Here is an 18,370-nt window from a genome sequence, read left to right on the forward strand (position 1 = left end):
ACTGATGAGCGACGAATTGGTCGAGGAGGTGTAGTAGCACGGAATTCCTGTACAGCTGACACAAGCCCTGAGATTCATGGCTGTGGGGATATTTATAGCTGTTTGGTACTCCATGTAAACCAACGTTAACACGTTGCAGGATTGTGTGTCCTATTCATATGACGAGTTTGCAGGAATTCGAGATGATTTTAGGAATAAGGATCAAGGATACGTATATATGGGTGGTAGCCACGTTGAAAACCTCATGTAGCGTCAACAGAGAGACGCTTGTCATTGAATAGAAAGTTTCATGTCTCAATAAGTAACTGTTTCCGGAAAAATATTATACATAGTACCTCTTGAAAGAATGTGGAACACATTTCTTAAAGCCCCTCCATAACTTAGTGGTGTGAATGAGTGCTTCTAAAATATGGAATTGTATGAAATAGAGGTAAATGTGGGTATTCTGAAGCCCGGCAGCGTTTGTGGCGTGAGCTCCGCAACGTTTCACTTTAACAGAAGGCGTTTCAAGTCCATTTCCTGTCTAAATGCGCACATAACGTTAAACGTATTAGCCATTTTATTTTCCCCCACCGAGAGTGTGCTTGACGCGGAAACTTATGACTACGATCTGACAGGTATTCTGCGACCTGGACACAAACAGCTACCGCGGCACGTGTTACCGTGTAAACAGACATGACGTCAGAAAGCTCTGGTGGAGAGCTTAGGGACGGCGGCAACAGACTTATCCGGAGAGGAGCCAATAAGCCGATAAGGTGGAGGAGGGGAGGGGAAGGAGGGGGGAAGGAGCTAATGAACTGTGAGGTGCCGTGCGGGGGCGGAACAGCGCCTCGCATCCATCCTGGTACAGCTCGCCGGCACGATTGACCCTTTTCATAAGACTTCTGGTAAGTGGTAAAACGTTTTGTTTCCGCAAGCTGTGGCATTATCTTTCAGTACCTAAAACATTGAGAACTTGTTGACAAAGAAAGCGAATTTCATAAGACGTTAACTTTCGAATTAGTATTGCTCCTTTCACGTCATTTACTTTGTCACAAGAGAAGACAGCACGCCAAAGTGGCAGCTAGCTGAAGGTAGAGCTTATGAAGGCTCAAAAGCGTCTGTCTAATCGCTACTGACACTAACCTCCGTTCCCAGATATTTTTTCAGTATTTTGTATTAAGATGCAACATCAACACGAGTATCAACAAGATGCTCCTTTCTAGATCAATGCTGTTATTTCAATTTTAGTCATCTTCTTGAAATATGGGAATGGTAGTTCTCTTAGTGATCTTTTTTAAGAGTTATCGTTTATATTTCGTCATTTCCAGTAGCTTGTACTTAATTTTCTTGTCATACTATTTGTAATAGCTCCCCCTGTACCCACAATTCAACCATTCGCCTTACAGTTCTACCTGTCTAACATCCAACATTCACTGCTGTGAAATAAACACTTAAATTATTTGAACAATTTCTTCCATATCCGGAAATATTCTTGAGTGCCAATTTGCTTTGTAACACTCTGTCTTTTATAACGTTACTCTCTGCATTGTTTACACAAAAAATTATTTTTTTAAGTTTTAACTTCAATTGAGATTCAGAGGTAAATCTTTGGCCATTTGCGGTTAAGCTTTCATGAAAACCACTGCGATTTTAGCCGAATTGAAACGTTCCGAATTTGGTATCTATATCTGTGTTACAGTTTTTTTTATTTCTAAGAATGTTTATATTTAGCATATATTTATATCGTGTCTACATTTCTATACCGTTAGGATTATGATACACGACAATTTATTCATGTGTTCTTCCATATACATGTATTACCACACTAATATCATACAGTTCATGTTATATTTCTTGGAGCACTTAAATCTAAATTTTGAAATTTTTTGGCAAGATGTACGTTAAATACTCAAAAAGAGAAATTTACTACCGAACACTCTAAATTTGCTACTTCCATTTTGGGTGATATTGTTATTAATAGTGATATTATGCGATCTACAAAATAATAAAACATAACTGTCTTTACAAACTATTTCTGTTTCATCCAGAATTTAAACTGAATTTTATGTTATGAGAAACCAAGTAAGATTATTATTTTAATACGTGAGGACGACCCCTTTTCTCATAAGTTTTCTCAGTAACTGTTCTCGTAACTGATCTTTATAACGTTAGTTTCACAGCAATGTCAAATAAAATGGAATAACTGATCACCGTTTTCCCTTAACTTTCTTCCTTTGTTCAACATGTTCCCTTATTCCAGTTTGTTTATTTTTTATTTCATTAAATGCTGTGCTAAATTATTTAGCTCAGATAGATTGCCTTATAATATGTTGATTGATATTCAGTTTAATATTCTCTTTATATATGCTTATAAGCAGTGACATCTATTATGTAGCTGTTCAACAAGGTACTTCGTTCTTTCATTTCGCAACAGACTTCTTTCCTATGTCCACGTATTCTCAAATTAAACTGTACTTATCTCAAATTCAGTTGTGTTGTACCTATAAGCTGCTATTGATATTTCTCCTCCGTTTCTTTGAATTCTGGTTAATTGTTATTGATTGAAGTCCTACCAAATAAGTAGCACAGTAATTGCACGTAAGTCTGCTGTGTTGAATGGTCTTACCTCTGGCGCTTATAGTCCTCGTAGCATAGAAAATGAAAAATACAATTGCTTCACAGGTAAATCGTGATAGGTAACTTGAATGTAAAGATGAAATCCAACATTTTTGTGAAACAGGTTAATACGTTAATGAGCCTTGGAACAATTCGTGAAGTGCTTGAACATTTGTGCAAACAATTCGTGTGGAACAACCAAGACTGTTTCTCTGTCTCTCTACTGAAGTATTAAGAATTGTTCCTGTTGCAAATGTAGCCATAAGATGTTTTTTTAATATACAACAAATTCGTTTGCTCTTACGCTTACATTATTAGATGGCGACAACACATATTTTGTCATTCTCTGTCATATATTCTCCGATAACTTTGCTCAAAAGTAATTGCATGGACGGCTACCAGCATAATACATTTATATACGGGGTTGTCTTATTGATCATTACATTTGTCAAATATTTCTGGTTTCTCTCTGTAATAACGAAAAGTGAAATGGTAAAATGAAAATCTTTCTGAATATGTGTTAGTCTGTCTCAATGTATTGCTGCGAGGACAGCTATTTTAATGTGGTTTTCTTGTGTTTCAGATCTGCATCACAGGAACCAGCAGTACAGCTAATTACGGTCTCCTAGTTTCTATACAGCGGCACGATGCTCTGCGCAGTGTTGGTGCTCAGTTTTTGCGTAAGTCACCAATACAGAACTTACCAATATACAAACGAGTTTGGACTGTTGTATCTGTATATCATTACTGTCAAGACTTGTAACGAAAATAACATCGATCCTCACGAGGTCAAGAGCAGGATACTGTTCAGTGACATACAGTTCCCTTTTCCAGCGGGATGATACACCAATACGTGAAGCACAAAAAAATCAGCTTCGACGTAACATATTTTAACTCCATATGTTTCATACGCTTACATGATACACTATGATTGGATAGAGACCTGTCTACCTCCCTAACTGACAACTGTAAATCTTTAGGACACGTCGGGCCGCCTACCTGTGTTGGGGGGAGGAAGTCAAGGAGCTATAAGTCGGTGGCCCGTTCCCTGATTTTTGTTTGAGTATTCAGCCAACTGTATAGCAAGCAGTCTGTCATTAAGACGTTTCTTCAAACAATGGGGGCTATTAACATATACTTGTGTTGGCACAGCCAGATGTTCCGTAGGAATCTAATGCGCGTTGCTGAGGACACGCCCCATGAACTTTCGCTTACGAGAACAGATAATTTTCACACCGCCAGGTTTTGTAGTGTGATAAATACGTAATGTACTGAATCGACTGTGAGAAAGCTAAGAGGCAAAGACGTTATCTGAGAAACTCTATGATAATAATATCGTTAACTAGGAAAATTACTCTCTCTGTGATTTACTCGTAACTAAGCGTAACTACAGTTTTCTGTTCGCTTCTTTTGATGTTATGTGGAGAAGAGTACAAGAGACGCAATAAACCGTTATTATTTCATGAGAACAAAGATGAGCGTCAAGACCTTTATTAGTATTTTTGGAAGTGTTGAAATAGCAGAATTGTTTTAGATTGAATGCGGCGTGTAAGGGAAGAGACGTGGACAACAGCACTCGAACCTGCAATCTCATGTATGAATAACTGCTAAAAATATCCAGCCGTCTCCCCCAAGACTCTTCATACGCGCAACAAACAGTAATTCTTTTAACAGCACTATGACAGACAATTTTATCACCTTGTTACGACCTTTTACTGCGAGCATAATACATCGACAACAGACAAACAAAAAATAGACAAACACATAAAAGAATCTAGCACAGTGTGTATGTTTACATCCAGCTAGGAAGCTGATGACCATGTAGCTGAGCGCAATCAATAAAAAACTATATCGAAGACTAATATTTACGTCACAATAAGATATAGACCTTGAAACTAACCGGCCAATCTGCAGTAGGAAAAACAGTTTTCGATGTGGTAGTACTCACAAATTCATGAAATGGTTTCGGCGACTTAAGTACCATTCAGTATATAGGAAAGAACGGAATTAATATACCAACATTTATATGATTGAAAAGAGTCGAAAACAACACAGGTAGGTATTTTACTGCTGTTAATGATAAGTAGTGCAGTAACGTGTTTAGGCCTGTATTTCTGTCTTGTGAACAGTCAACTACTCCATCGCAGTTGCTTCGTTGAAAAACGAGCCTTGCCTCACGATACTTGAACACGAGAACATCCACATCCTGTTACACTATCGTTAACACATTGTAAAAACACTGTCCAAGAGATGTGTCCACTTCCTTCTGCAGTCCTGTAAGTGATTTCGTATACTTTCTGTTTCTGATTCTGCCCTTAATTCCACAGTTCTGTCGATCTCTCCCTCAGTATTCTTTTGTTCCTATGAGAATCTTTGTCTTTCGTTAGAACTGAAATCTCACAATATTAGGAAGAGCCATCGTTTCGTAAAATTTCTGATGTGCACTTCCGCTTAGACGGTATTATGTATCCTCGTATATGAAACGAGTTTGCCCATTTTGAGTAAGTTTTCTGCATTTAATTGCTTCTGACTCTCTAAGTGCAATAGTATCATGGTAGTTTGTTATAATACCATGACTGTGCAGTTGAGCTGAAAAATGTTTGTGTGTGGCACTCTGTAAGTCCCCATCGCTGTTAGAAATAATTACATGGTCTCTGGCAAATGCAATCATCATTACATATTTAGCATCAAACGGATTGTTTAAATGGCATTCTTAAATTCCTGCGGCTATCGCAGTAACACACTACAGAAAAGTTTCTAATATTGGAGACAAAGTTTTAAATGTTGGAGACGTTCTATGCTCTTCTCGCATAGCTGAATGCAACTTTCTAAACGTTTATTTGTGGAAGTTCGTATTTCTTTTAAGTAGACTCTTCAGATAGAAGCCTTAGATAAACAGTAACCTGCCGCAAAGTCTAACGTGGTCTAAGGCGAAGAATTATTCACGGGCTAGTTACAATAAGGTAGCAATCAAAACCATATTAGGCATTAAAGATGTTACGCGAGAATTTGACTCTAATAAACGTTATAGATCAATGCTGTTCAGTGTTCAAACCAAGCGTCACGCTGAGGACAACTTTACCTTTGAAAATAACAAACATCACGTCCTACAAAGTGGCATATCCAAAATCAAGCGTATTGCTTTTTCTTAGGACCAAGAGTCAGCCGACTGGCTTTCTCACTGGGCTTATTCCACGTACTGAAGTGGTCCAGACACGGAGACATACGTGATATTACAAGTTACCTATCCGTATCAAATGCTCCCAAATGGCGTTCACAGTAATCGAAGTTCCTACCTTGCAGGTAAACGAAATATTTACTAACTGTAACCGGTAGGAAATAGAAGAGTTATTGGCACTGTGTGTCTAACCACTACACTAAGCTCAAATGTTTCGAATTACACCCGAAACCTTTTAGTAAATGATATGTATTGAAGGCAACTGGAACTCTTGCTGGTCCTTCAGAAAGTGACATTAAGCTGGGCAGCACGATTTGCGAGAATCGAAAGTACAGAATTTTGGTACACACCTTTCAATTACTTATCAATGAGCATTCTTTAAAACAAAGAAACAAAGTATTTTATATTCACGACTAATTAATACATTATATTGCATTCAATTAGTACTTGTTCCATAGATCATGAGTACAACATTTTGTAATGATGTGGAACGTGTCAGTTTAACATACATTATCTTTACACGATATAATTCCTTTTTTGCACTTTCCTATTATTTTTGAACTGGGGTGAGTTATTAATAACAAATTTCATAAGTCTATATATGTTTTTGCGAAGGTACTGTGAATATCCCGAGTTCATTAAATAAATGTCTTTAAGGTGATCTTGGGTGCGCTCCAGCTATTATTCTGAATACACACTTTTGTGCTATGGATACTTTTTCTCTTAATGATGAATTACTCCAATATACGATGCCATGTGAAAGACTTAATGAAAATAGGCATAGTATTCTAATTTACTGATATGTTTATCAGCAAAATTTGCAATAACCCTAATAGCGTAAGTAGCTGAACCTAAACGTTTCGGTGGATCATCAATGTGTTCCTTCCAATTCAATTTCTCATCAATGCACACACCCAGAAATATTAAATACTCTGCCTCAGCAACAGATTCTGTTCAAAGTCTATATTTATCAACGGCGTTACCCCATTTACTGGAAAGAACTGTATGTACTGTTTTCTCGAAATTTAGTGAGAGTCCATTAGCAGAGAACCACATAATAATTTTCTGAAGTACATCATTTATAATTTCATCACTTGCATCATCAGCAAAAAGAACTAGCTTTGCATCTTCATGAATGTGGAGCGGCAAGTCATTAACATATATTAAGAACGACAAAGTATTCAATGCTGAAGCCTCTGAGACACCATTCTTGGTCCTCTCAAGTTAGAGGAATCTGCTGATTTTTGCAAACTGGCTGTACTGTTAATTTCAACGTGCATTCTTCCAGATCAATACGAATTAAATCATTTGTGTACTGTCCCCCTCATACCACAACACATAAGCTTATCTAGAGGAATTTCATGACTCATACAGTCGAGAGCCCTTGAGAGATCACAAAAAATTCCAATGGGTGATGTTCGGTTATTCAGAGCATTTAATATCTCATCACTGAAAGCATATACACCATTTTCCGTTGAAAATCCTTTCTGAAAAACAAACTGACATTTTGTTTATACTTCATTTTTACATATACGTGATACTTCTTTTGAATATATTATGGTTATCAACACGACAGCTGCGAATACAGGACAGTTTATTTTATTTCAGACGATTAATTGTGCTGTAACTACAGACTTACTACACTCCTGGAAATTGAAATAAGAACACCGTGAATTCATTGTCCCAGGAAGGGGAAACTTTATTGACACATTCCTGGGGTCAGATACATCACATGATCACACTGACAGAACCACAGGCACATAGTCACAGGCAATAGAGCATGCACAATGTCGGCACTAGTACAGTGTATATCCACCTTTCGCAGCAATGCAGGCTGCTATTATCCCATGGAGACGATCGTAGAGATGCTGGATGTAGTCCTGTGGAACGGCTTGCCATGCCATTTCCACCTGGCGCCTCAGCTGGACCAGCGTTCGTGCTGGACGTGCAGACCGCGTGAGACGACGCTTCATCCAATCCCAAACATGCTCAATGGGGGACAGACCCGGAGATCTTGCTGGCCAGGGTAGTTGATGCCCACTATACGTGCTATTCTAGAGCACGTTGGGTGGCACGGGATACATGCGGACGTGCATTGTCCTGTTGGAACAGCAAGTTCCCTTGCCGGTCTAGGAATGGTAGAACGATGGGTTCGATGACGGTTTGGATGTACCGTGCACTATTCAGTGTCCCCTCGACGATCACCAGTGGTGTACGGCCAGTGTAGGAGATCGCTCCCCACACCATGATGCCGGGTGTTGGCCCTGTGTGCCTCGGTCGTATGCAGTCCTGATTGTGGCGCTCATCTGCACGGCGCCAAACACGCATACGACCATCATTGGCACCAAGGCAGAAGCGACTCTCATCGCTGAAGACGACACGTCTCCATTCGTCCCTCCATTCACGCCTGTCGCGACACCACTGGAGGCGGGCTGCACGATGTTGGGGCGTGAGCGGAAGACGGCCTAACGGTGTGCGGGACCGTAGCCCAGCTTCATGGAGACGGTTGCGAATGGTCCTCGCCGATACCCCAGGAGCAACAGTGTCCCTAATTTGCTGGGAAGTGGCGGTGCGGTCCCCTACGGCACTGCGTAGGATCCTACGGTCTTGGCGTGCATCCGTGCGTCGCTGCGGTCCGGTCCCAGGTCGACGGGCACGTGCACCTTCCGCCGACCACTGGCGACAACATCGATGTACTGTGGAGACCTCACGCCCCACGTGTTGAGCAATTCGGCGGTACGTCCACCCGGCCTCCCGTATGCCCACTATACGCCCTCGCTCAAAGTCCGTCAACTGCACATACGGTTCACGTCCACGCTGTCGCGGCATGCTACCAGTGTTGAAGACTGCGATGGAGCTCCGTATGCCACGGCAAACTGGCTGACACTGACGGCGGCGGTGCACAAATGCTGCGCAGTTAGCGCTATTCGACGGCCAACACCGCGGTTCCTGGTGTGTCCGCTGTGCCGTGCGTGTGATCATTGCTTGTACAGTCCTCTCGCAGTGTCCGGAGCAAGTATGGTGGGTCTGACACACCGGTGTCAATGTGTTCTTTTTTCCATTTCCAGGAGTGTATATGCAAGAAAGGTCAAAAAATATCACACGATTACATTGTTTTGCATTAGTAAGACAGGACTGTTCTTCTGTATCTCCTGTCACTTCTGAAGTGGCCGTTGAGCTTTCGTAAGAGGTTTCGTTTATTCAGAGTGATTCAAAAGTTTGAACACAAATTGAAGAAGCTGGTAGATGAGTCGAAATACAATAACTTTCAAACAGGTACTAAGGACCTTGGAAGCAATCGTGAGCCAGTGAAAGCTCTGGAGTGACCGAAACAACGACAATCAATATAAACGCCCCTTAGGTTCAGAAAAGATAGTGTACTGTTTTCTCTACAGTGTAGTACAGTGCATTACAGAAGGCGTCCCACCCGCTACCATCACGATCTGCACAGGCATAACACCTTCCAAAAGAAATATGGCGCAGTCCACCATGTATACCAGGCATCGCGTAAATATCATCAAACGCTGCAAGTATCCTGGTGAGAAGTGTTTCTGCGTCGTGAACAGGTGTCGCGTATACGAGGCTTTTGTTATGTCCTCACAAGTAGTTGTACGTACACAGAAACATCTTATCTTTGCTGAACTTGCGGCACGTATGCTTCGGTTGTTGTTCCTGACATTACAAACCTGTCACTGGATCACGATTACTTTCAAGAGAGTAATTTCCTATTCAATAATTGTTACATTTCGGCTCCTCTGTCAACTACTTCAGCCTTTGCGCAACCTTCTAAATCACCCTGCAGACATTTTTAAACCATACGAGGTCCATTCAATAAATAACCGAAAAAGCTGAGTCTTCGCGCAACATTTTAAATCACCCTGCAGATAATGTTAGATCATACAAGGTCCACTCAAGGAATAACTGAGAAAGTTGAATGAGAAATACAAAACTTCAGCAGAGTTTGTGGTTCTTCGTTATTTTTTGCTCGTGTCCCAGAACTATTATCAGACGAGACTGGCAAGCCTGCCGCGTGAATGGGATGCTGAGAATCAGTGAAACAAGATGGTGCCATCCTAGCAGCGGGGTGTCATTAGATTTCCGTTAGCTGAAGGGCTGGAATCAATCGAAATTCACCGTCGGATGGCAGTGCCAACAAAAGTCCACGAGCGGGCGGATAAGTTCAAATGGCATGTAAGAAGCGTTCATGAGTCGCCACGTCCAGAACTCTCTGTCTTGGCAGTCACGGAGATGATCACTGCGAGAGGTGATGAGTTCATACTGGGAAATAGGCGTATTGCCGTAAGTGATATTGCAGCACGGATGAACATTAGCGTCGGATCAGCCCGTCACATTATTCATGGTGTACTACTGTTCAAGTAAGTGTCTAAAACATTTGACATCAGAAATGAATGAAAGATGCATGTAAATATGCAGGGAGAACTGAAGTTAATTTCCCTACGCCTCTCCTCGTATTACCCGGATCTGCACCTTCAAATTATGGCATTTTTCATCCACTGAAAGAAGCTCTTACTGTCCAAGGTTTGCTGATGACGAGGTCCAGGCACAAGTCCATAATTGGTTATGCACACGCTCCCAGTAATTTTTCGTACGTGGAATTGAGAAGCTTCTCCAGCACTGTCGTAATGTATGGAATTTGAGGGGGATTACGATGAAAAATAAATGTTGTGTACTATTCTCGTACTAGATACTAGATTCCTTATAATTAACTAAACACTGTTTTGGCGTAGTTTCACTATTTTATTGTTAATGTTATTGCACAACCTAGGTTTCGGGTTATAAGCCCATTTTCAAGTACATTACTGATTCACAAAGATGATAATGCACAGATAAACGTGATGACAATGCAGAGATAATCATTTCAACTTTGTAGCTCAATGTACTATTACCTGTTTGCAGGTTTTAGGATGTAGAGACGAAGTCGGGATGAAAGTGTCAGTGAAGGAATCATTTCGGTAAATTTTAAATTTATTGCTACTGTCTTCTGTCTTTAAGCTAACGTCCAGGAAATTTATGCCGCCCCCCCCCCCCCCAAACTACGTGCTGATTCTTTGGAAATCAGTAATGTACTTGAAAATGGGCTTATAACCCGAAACCTAGGTTGTGCGATAACATTAATAATAAAATAATGAAACAAGGCAAGAAACAGTGTTTGTTTAGTTAATTTAGAATGTTTCACCAAAAGCCCAAAGTTGATTCAATTAAAATGATTGCTTAAAACTTCGGATTTTTATTAAATGAACCTCCTGTATAACGTTACACGTATTGAGATCTGTTTACGTGTCCGCACTACTGCCAATCACGGTATTTGCATCATTTGACCAGAATGATCAGGACGCTCCTGTATAGTGTGGAACTGAGCATTGGATGCCACGAGGGGCCGATACAGCAGCGTGAAAGGGGGCGGATTGCATTTTATTGTCACTAGACACGCAGTAACTGCAGAGTGAGGTGCCCAGGAAAGCTCAGTGACTTCGAAGTTGCGTTTGCCACCGAATGTCACCTAAATAACGAATCCATCAGGTACAGTGGGTAACGTGGCCGTCAAGTGGGAATGCGAATGAACAACGACCTGTGAACCAAGAACAGGAATACCTCATGTAATGACGGGCAGAGACTGTCGGGCATTCTGTAGGGTGATTGCATAATCTCGCATGAAATGAAGTCGCGAGTTCCAAAGTACTGCCAGCGGTGCAGTTAGAGGAATGGCAGTGAATAGGGAGTTAGAAAGAAAGGGGTACCACAGTCGAGGAGCCACATTTTTCGTATTTAAAGCTAAGTGGCGCTTCAGGTGTGTGAAAAGGGACGTTACTGAACAGTGGGTGCCTGGGAAGCATCAGAGTGATGAATCACGCTAAGTGTTGTGGCAGTAAGATGAAAGGTTTTTGGTTTGGCGAATGCCTGGAAAACTTTGCATGCCATCATGTGCCTTGCCTACAGTAAAGTACAGAGGGTATTACCGAGTAGGGGTGTCTTCCGTGGTTAGAATGTGGTCCGTTTGTCAGCTTAAGAAAATGCTATGTTTAGAAGGGTATAAAAATCATTTACAGGACTGCGTACAGTGTACGGCAGAGGGACAGTTGAGAGACGATTATTGTGTCAGCGTGACAATTCTCCATGTCCATCAAGCAGTATCTGAGGCAATAGTTTATTGACAATAACATTCCTGAAATTGACTGGCTTTCTCAGAGGTTCTCTTTGGGACGAATCAGAACGTGGAATTCGCTCAAGACCCCAACGTCCTATATCCTATCATCTCCGGTTTCTGCTCTCGAAGAATTAGTTGCCAATCCTTCACAGACATAACATGAAAGTGTTCCCAGCAGAACTCTGTCCGCCGTAAAGGCTAACGGTAGACGCACCCTACATTACTGTCCTCTAATGTGTGTCCAGATACTTTGATCAGACAGTAGATACCCACTTGCAAAGTACACTTAATGTTCCGCGCCGATAAAGGTGTTTCAAAACAAATTAAGTTGAATGCGTATTGAAAACTCTTGACGTGCTTTTAGCTTTTACATAACACATTTGAATTGACATGAATTTCCAGGTGGCGGTGGCCACTTCTACGACGGTGGTGGATAAGAAACTGTATGCGTCTCCACTGACGACGGCGCCATCGACGCCGACGCCGCAGGCAACCCCGAGAACATCGACAAGGCTGACGACGTACACCGTGCCAACGACCAGGCAGTCGACGACGACCACCACCACTGCTGACGACGTGCGGCCACTGTCAGAGTGCGCTGTCCCCACTTTCTCCATGACGCTGCGCAGTGCGAGGAACTCGTCTGGTGTGTGGACGGACGAGGTAAATAACTTCATCCTGCAATCGAGAGCAAAGGGACGCGTCACAAGTGCGGCGGAGTCGTTTTAGGAGGAGACTGAACACGGCCGCCAGGGTCCACAGTCGAGTATCACATTACTAGAATTCCTAGTGTCGTAGTACGAAATATCAAAGGCTAAACCAGGTGCTCCATAAATTGTCTCTGCACTAGTAGTATTTTGCGAGAGATAAACAACACTATCTTCCCTAGGAATTGCATGTAGCGTTACGTGGTGCCACCCATCTTTTAAAGCATTCCATATGGACTGACAATAAAAGTTATACAAGCGCGAGTAGAACTTAGCGATCTGAGGATTCCCTACAGACTTAATTATCTGTATACATAGCTCATTCATATGTTTTGATGAGTGAGTTCGCGAATATCAAAATATATTACGTAAATGGTCGTATCTTGCATTGACTCCGAAGCTTAAACCTTTTACACGGCCAAGAGATCTTGGACATTATTATTTGTTATGAATTTCAACCTCATACTTTTTTACCGGTTCCTGAGAGAGAGGAGTCTCACTAGACTGACGGACAATGAAGTGGCCCCATAACTAACGTGGGCAATCGTCCCCGCGTTAGAAAAATGTTCAAATGTGTGTGAAACCTTATGGGACTTAACTGCTAAGGTCATCAGTTCCTAATCTTACACACTACTTAACCTAAATTATCCTAAGGACAAACACACACACCCATGCCTGAGGGAGGACTCTAACCTCCGCCGGGACCAGCCGCACAGTCCATCACTGCAGCACCCTAGACAGCTCGGCTAATCCCGCGCGGCCCCGCGGTAGAGATTCGTGGGCGGGACTGAGAAGACTGTTACACTGAAGGGCCAAAGAAACTGGTATAGGCATGCGTATTCAAACACAGAGATATGTAAAAAGGAAGAATACCGCGCTGTGGTCGGCAACACCTATATAAGACAGCAAGTGTAGGATCGGTTACTGCTGCCACAACAGCAGGTTATCAAGATTTAAACGAGTCTGAACGTGGTGTTAACAGTCAAGGTAACGATGAAGTGGCGATTTTCCCGTGCGAATATTACGCGAGTGTATCGTGAATATCAGGAATCCGTGAAAACATCTCCGACATCCCTGCGGCCGGAAAAAAGATCCTGCAAGAACGGGACAAACGACGACTCAAGAGAATCGTTCAACGTGACAGAAGTGAGGTTTCAATGCTGGACCATCAACAAGTGTCAGCGCGCGAACCATTCAACGAAACATCATCGATATCAGTTTTCGGAGACTAAGGGCCGGTCGTGTACCCTTGATGAGTCCACGACACAAAGCTTTACCCCTCGCCTGGGCCCGTCAACACTGACGTTGGACTGGTGATTACTGGAAACATGTTTCCTCGTCGGACGAATCTCGTTTCAGATTGTATCGAGCGGATGGATGTCTACGGGTATGGAGACAACCTCATGAACCCATGGACCCTCCATGTCAGCAGGGGACTGTTCAAACTGGTGGAGGCTATGTAATCGTGTGGGGCTTGTGCAGTTGGAGCGATATGAGACTCCTGATCCATCTAGGTACGACTCTGACAGGTGATGCGTGCGTAAGAATTCCGTTTGATCACTTGCATCTATTCATTGCGCATTCCGTCTGACTCGGGCAGTTCCAGCAGGACAATGCGACACCCGACACGCCCAGAATTGCTACAGAGTGGCTCCAGGAACACTCTTCGACTTTAAAAACTTCCGCTGGCCACCAGACTCCCCAAACATGAACATTATTGAGCATATCTGGGATGCCTTGCAACGTGCTGTTCAGGAGACATCCCCACCCGCTCTTACTCCTATGGATTTACGGACAGCCCTGCAGGATTCATGGCGTCAGTTTCCTCCAGCACTGTTTCAGACTTAAGTCGAGTCCACGCCACGTCACATTGCGGCACTTCTGCGTGCTCCTGGAGCCGTACAGGATGTTAAGGCAGGTGTACCAGTTTCTTTGGTTCTTCAGTGTAGGACACTACAACTGTTGGAATTGAAGGTAATTTACAGTGAGTTAGCTACAACCATTCGCTTTTATAGGTGTGTTTTTGTCCACGACGACATTTCAAGGTGCCTGGTATCCCTCCTTCAGATGGTTACATTTATTTACGTGTCGTGAATATCGTTCCTGCACTAATGTGTTGCAGAATATTGGAACGGAAGTCTTAACCCTGCTACCTCTCTTAAAAAATGTGATCACATATTATCTAAAGGCACGGTATGTTATTAAAATTTATTATATTTCTAAATGCAGGTTTATATTTTACAAGATCAAAAAAATTTACAGTATTACATGCCAACACTCTCAACAATGATGTAAGTTCTACCAGTCTGCGCAAAAAGTTCTGAACTCCACGTGATTTTTTTTTTCTCCTTAGACCGAATCAGCTGAACAGCTTGCACAGTGTCATTTGGAGTTTCAGTATCTGAAACGTTTTCTGAATCAGACGAATAATGAATGTTGTCATCACTAGTGTAATTTTCTCCTTCAGAAATATTCTTATCGGTGTCAGGTGCATTTACTAATGATTCCTATTGCTCATCAGAAACAACTGGTTTTGTCATGATAGCCATCCAGAAATTACTACGATAGATACCTGAACTGAGTCTGCACACAGCAGCTGATGAGCAAATGAGTGTGAATTCCTAAAGGACCAAACTGCTGAGGTCATCGGTCCTTTGATTTACAAACTACTTAAACTAACTTATGCTAAAAACAACACTCACACCAACATACGCCCGAGGGAGCACTCGAACCTCCGGAGGGAGGGGCCGCGCAATCCGTGAGATTGTGCCTCTAACCACGCGGCCACTCGGCACGACTAACAGTTGATAAAATGTAACTGTTAGTTATAATGTTCAAATATTGTAGAACGCAATCAGCGACTTGCATTGTTGCGTATTCTTCGCACATTCCAACAATAAAGAATCAGGTATTTACTTCGTCATGAAAAATCGTTAAGTATAGAGAACAGTCATGTACCCAGACTATAATATTTGTACGTTCTGTGAAGTTTTAACCCTCCCCCCCCCCCCCCCCCCCCCCGGGTCATATTGGCCCCATGAACGCAAGTGTAACAAATAATTAAGTTTTAGCGAGGGGTAGAAAAGTAATTTTTTTTAAATATTTTGAATCTTAAGGTATTTATAAGGCATGGAGTTTGGAACAATACCAATTGAACATTAAGAAGTTGAAGGGTTAAGGCAGCTGCTGAAAACGCAGTAAGGCAGGAAACAATGTTCATGACACGTAGACATCTGAAGATGGTGTGAACATAAAATAAACGTGCTCTCAAAAACTTTTGTTTCGAGGCATAGTTTGCTGGCATGGAGTGTCGGAATAGGAGTGTCACCCGTATCGATGCGTCACCGAAAAAAGGTTAACATCAGCGGTTATAGTTTTGGCTTTATGCAATACGAACGCTGCTGTCCGTCAGGTGACGAGTCTGCCCGCGAAGGTCAACGATTTGCTGAGTCCATGCCATGTCGAGCTGATGCATTAATCAGGGCGAAAGTACGTCCGACAGGGTGCTAGGAGGTATCGCATGACTTTTGTCACCTCTGCTGCAAACCCGAGGCAGAACCGGACCAACAGTTTTCAACAGGAAAGATCTTGAGTGAAAGGAACAACCAAGACATTTAGCTTATGCCGTCGACTTTTTTAGTTATGTTCAGATATCTTTACTGCAGTACAGATCCAACCATAAACCAGAGTAACGAGCCACCGGGGACAACTGTAATCACTGACACTAAAATATAAAATATCCATGAATAGTTTGCGTTATTTAGTGGATGCAGTTCACGTCCGCCACGTTACATTTCCATCTCTCCTATTTGACGTAGTACCATAACCTGCTGGTTTATAGATTCATAACGCGTAGTACTGTTGTTTGCGAGGGAGGGAAGTGAACCACACACGGATCATACGCTCGAGTCGCGTGAAGGACCTTTGGTTTTTTGCATATGGCAGGCAGAATGCCGATTTTAAGCGGTTTCAAATCTCAGCCAAGGAAATACTTCAGGCGCGTTGTATCTTATGTATTTGACACCTATGTGCCTTACTACTGCTATCACATCAGACAAAACTTCCCTGTCATAGAGGCCTTCAATGCACTCTTTCCACCTATCTCCTCTCTCCTGCTGGCCGGAGTGGCCGTGCGGTTCTAGGCGCTACAGTCTCGAGCCGAGCGACCGCGGCGGTTACAGGTTCGAATCCTGCCTCGGGCATGGATGTGTGTGATGTCCTTAGGTTAGTTAGGTTTAATTAGTTCTAAGTTCTAGGTGACTGATGACCTGAGAACTTAAGTCGCATAGTGCTCAGAGTCATTTGAACCATTTTTTCCTCTCTCCTCTGCATTTCGAAATAGAATTCCCATATGCTCTTAATGCTTTGAATTTTACTGAAGGTTGATCTGACATTTCTATATGCTGAGTTAGTCCTTCCGACAACCATTTCGTCTTCGATTTTGCCTTAATTTCCTGGACTTCCTATTTATTTCGCTCCTAACTGACTTGTATTTCTGTATTTCTTAATTTCTGTGAAAATTTTTGTACTTCCTTCTTTCGTCGATTAGCTGAAGTACTTCATCTGTTAGGCTTTGTTTCTTCACAGCTAATTTCTTGCTCTTGCGGCACTCTTTCCAAATACTGTGATTGCCCTTTTTCAGATGTCCATTCCTCTTGAACCGAACAGCCTATTGGGCAATTCATTATTGCAGAATATATAGGCTCAGAGCACTTCAAGCGTGTGTCTATATTCCTTAGTATTTTCATATCCTCCTTCTTTGTGCATTGATTCTTCCTTACTACTCTCTTAAATTTCAGCCTCTCAGCCTATAGCGTCATAAATTCTCTTACCATAATAACAGTTCAGGCACCTTCATCGAAGGTGCAGATTTTTTGCGCGGAACTGTAAGTGATGTATGAGATTGGTGGACAGGTTAGTAGTTCGTTCGGCGGTGTTAGGCGATGACGGACGTTTCCACAATTCCATTCCAACATGCGTAAAGATCAGTCAAATTATAATACATCCATTAATTGCCTGAAAGGTGACTTGCTCGCAGTAACTGTAGGAAAGTCATCGAGTAAAAGCGAAGTGAAATCTGGCTTTCTTCAAGGATGTGTTATAGGCACTCTGCTGTTCTCAATCCATATCAAAGATTTAGGAGACAATCTGACAGCTGTCTTACATGTCTCGCAGCCGATGCTGTCGTTTACCGTCTCGTCAAATCATCAGTACATGAAAACCAACTGCACATTTAGCCAAGATATCTGGTGCGGAAAATGCGGATTAGCTCTAAACAATGAGAAATATGAGTACTAACAGGAATCACTTGAATTTCGGTTGCACGATAAATTGCACAAATATAAAGGAAATCGAAAGGATGTCAGTTCAACTAAACACTTGGGGATTATTATTACTGACAACTTGAACTGGAACAACGACGTAGATAATGCTGTAGGAATGGCCAACCAGAGAATGCGTTTGGTTGGCAGAACGCTTAGAACATTCAACAAATCTACTAGACTGCCTGCACTACGTTTGTCCGTCCTATTCTGAAGAATTGCTGCGCTGTGCTGGATCCTTACCAGAGAGGACTGACGGTGTATATCGGGAAAGTTCAAAGAAGAGCAGCTCGTTTTGCATCATCGCAAAACAGGGGAGTGTGTACCGCGCATATCATAACCGAGTTGGGGTGGCAATCATTAAAGGCATTTGCCGTTACTGCGGTATCTTTCGATGAAA

At 42.3% G+C, this 18,370-nt stretch overlaps 1 protein-coding gene across 2 annotated transcripts in view; it reads left to right on the top strand.

Annotated features, from left to right (window-relative positions):
- The first annotated feature begins 793 nt into the window (after positions 1 to 793).
- The window catches only part of LOC124595952, a 34,119-nt gene continuing 16,542 nt past the window's right edge, over positions 794 to 18,370 (top strand). For both annotated transcript variants that reach the window (XM_047134874.1, XM_047134875.1), the window contains exons 1-3: positions 794 to 887; positions 3,182 to 3,278; positions 12,345 to 12,605. In XM_047134874.1, the coding sequence (XP_046990830.1) occupies positions 3,246 to 3,278; positions 12,345 to 12,605 (294 nt within the window). In that variant the 5' untranslated portion in view covers positions 794 to 887; positions 3,182 to 3,245. The remainder of the gene's footprint in view (positions 888 to 3,181; positions 3,279 to 12,344; positions 12,606 to 18,370) is intronic.

The sequence above is a fragment of the Schistocerca americana genome, chromosome 2 (genome assembly GCF_021461395.2).
Source record: "Schistocerca americana isolate TAMUIC-IGC-003095 chromosome 2, iqSchAmer2.1, whole genome shotgun sequence".
NCBI lineage: Eukaryota > Metazoa > Arthropoda > Insecta > Orthoptera > Acrididae > Schistocerca > Schistocerca americana.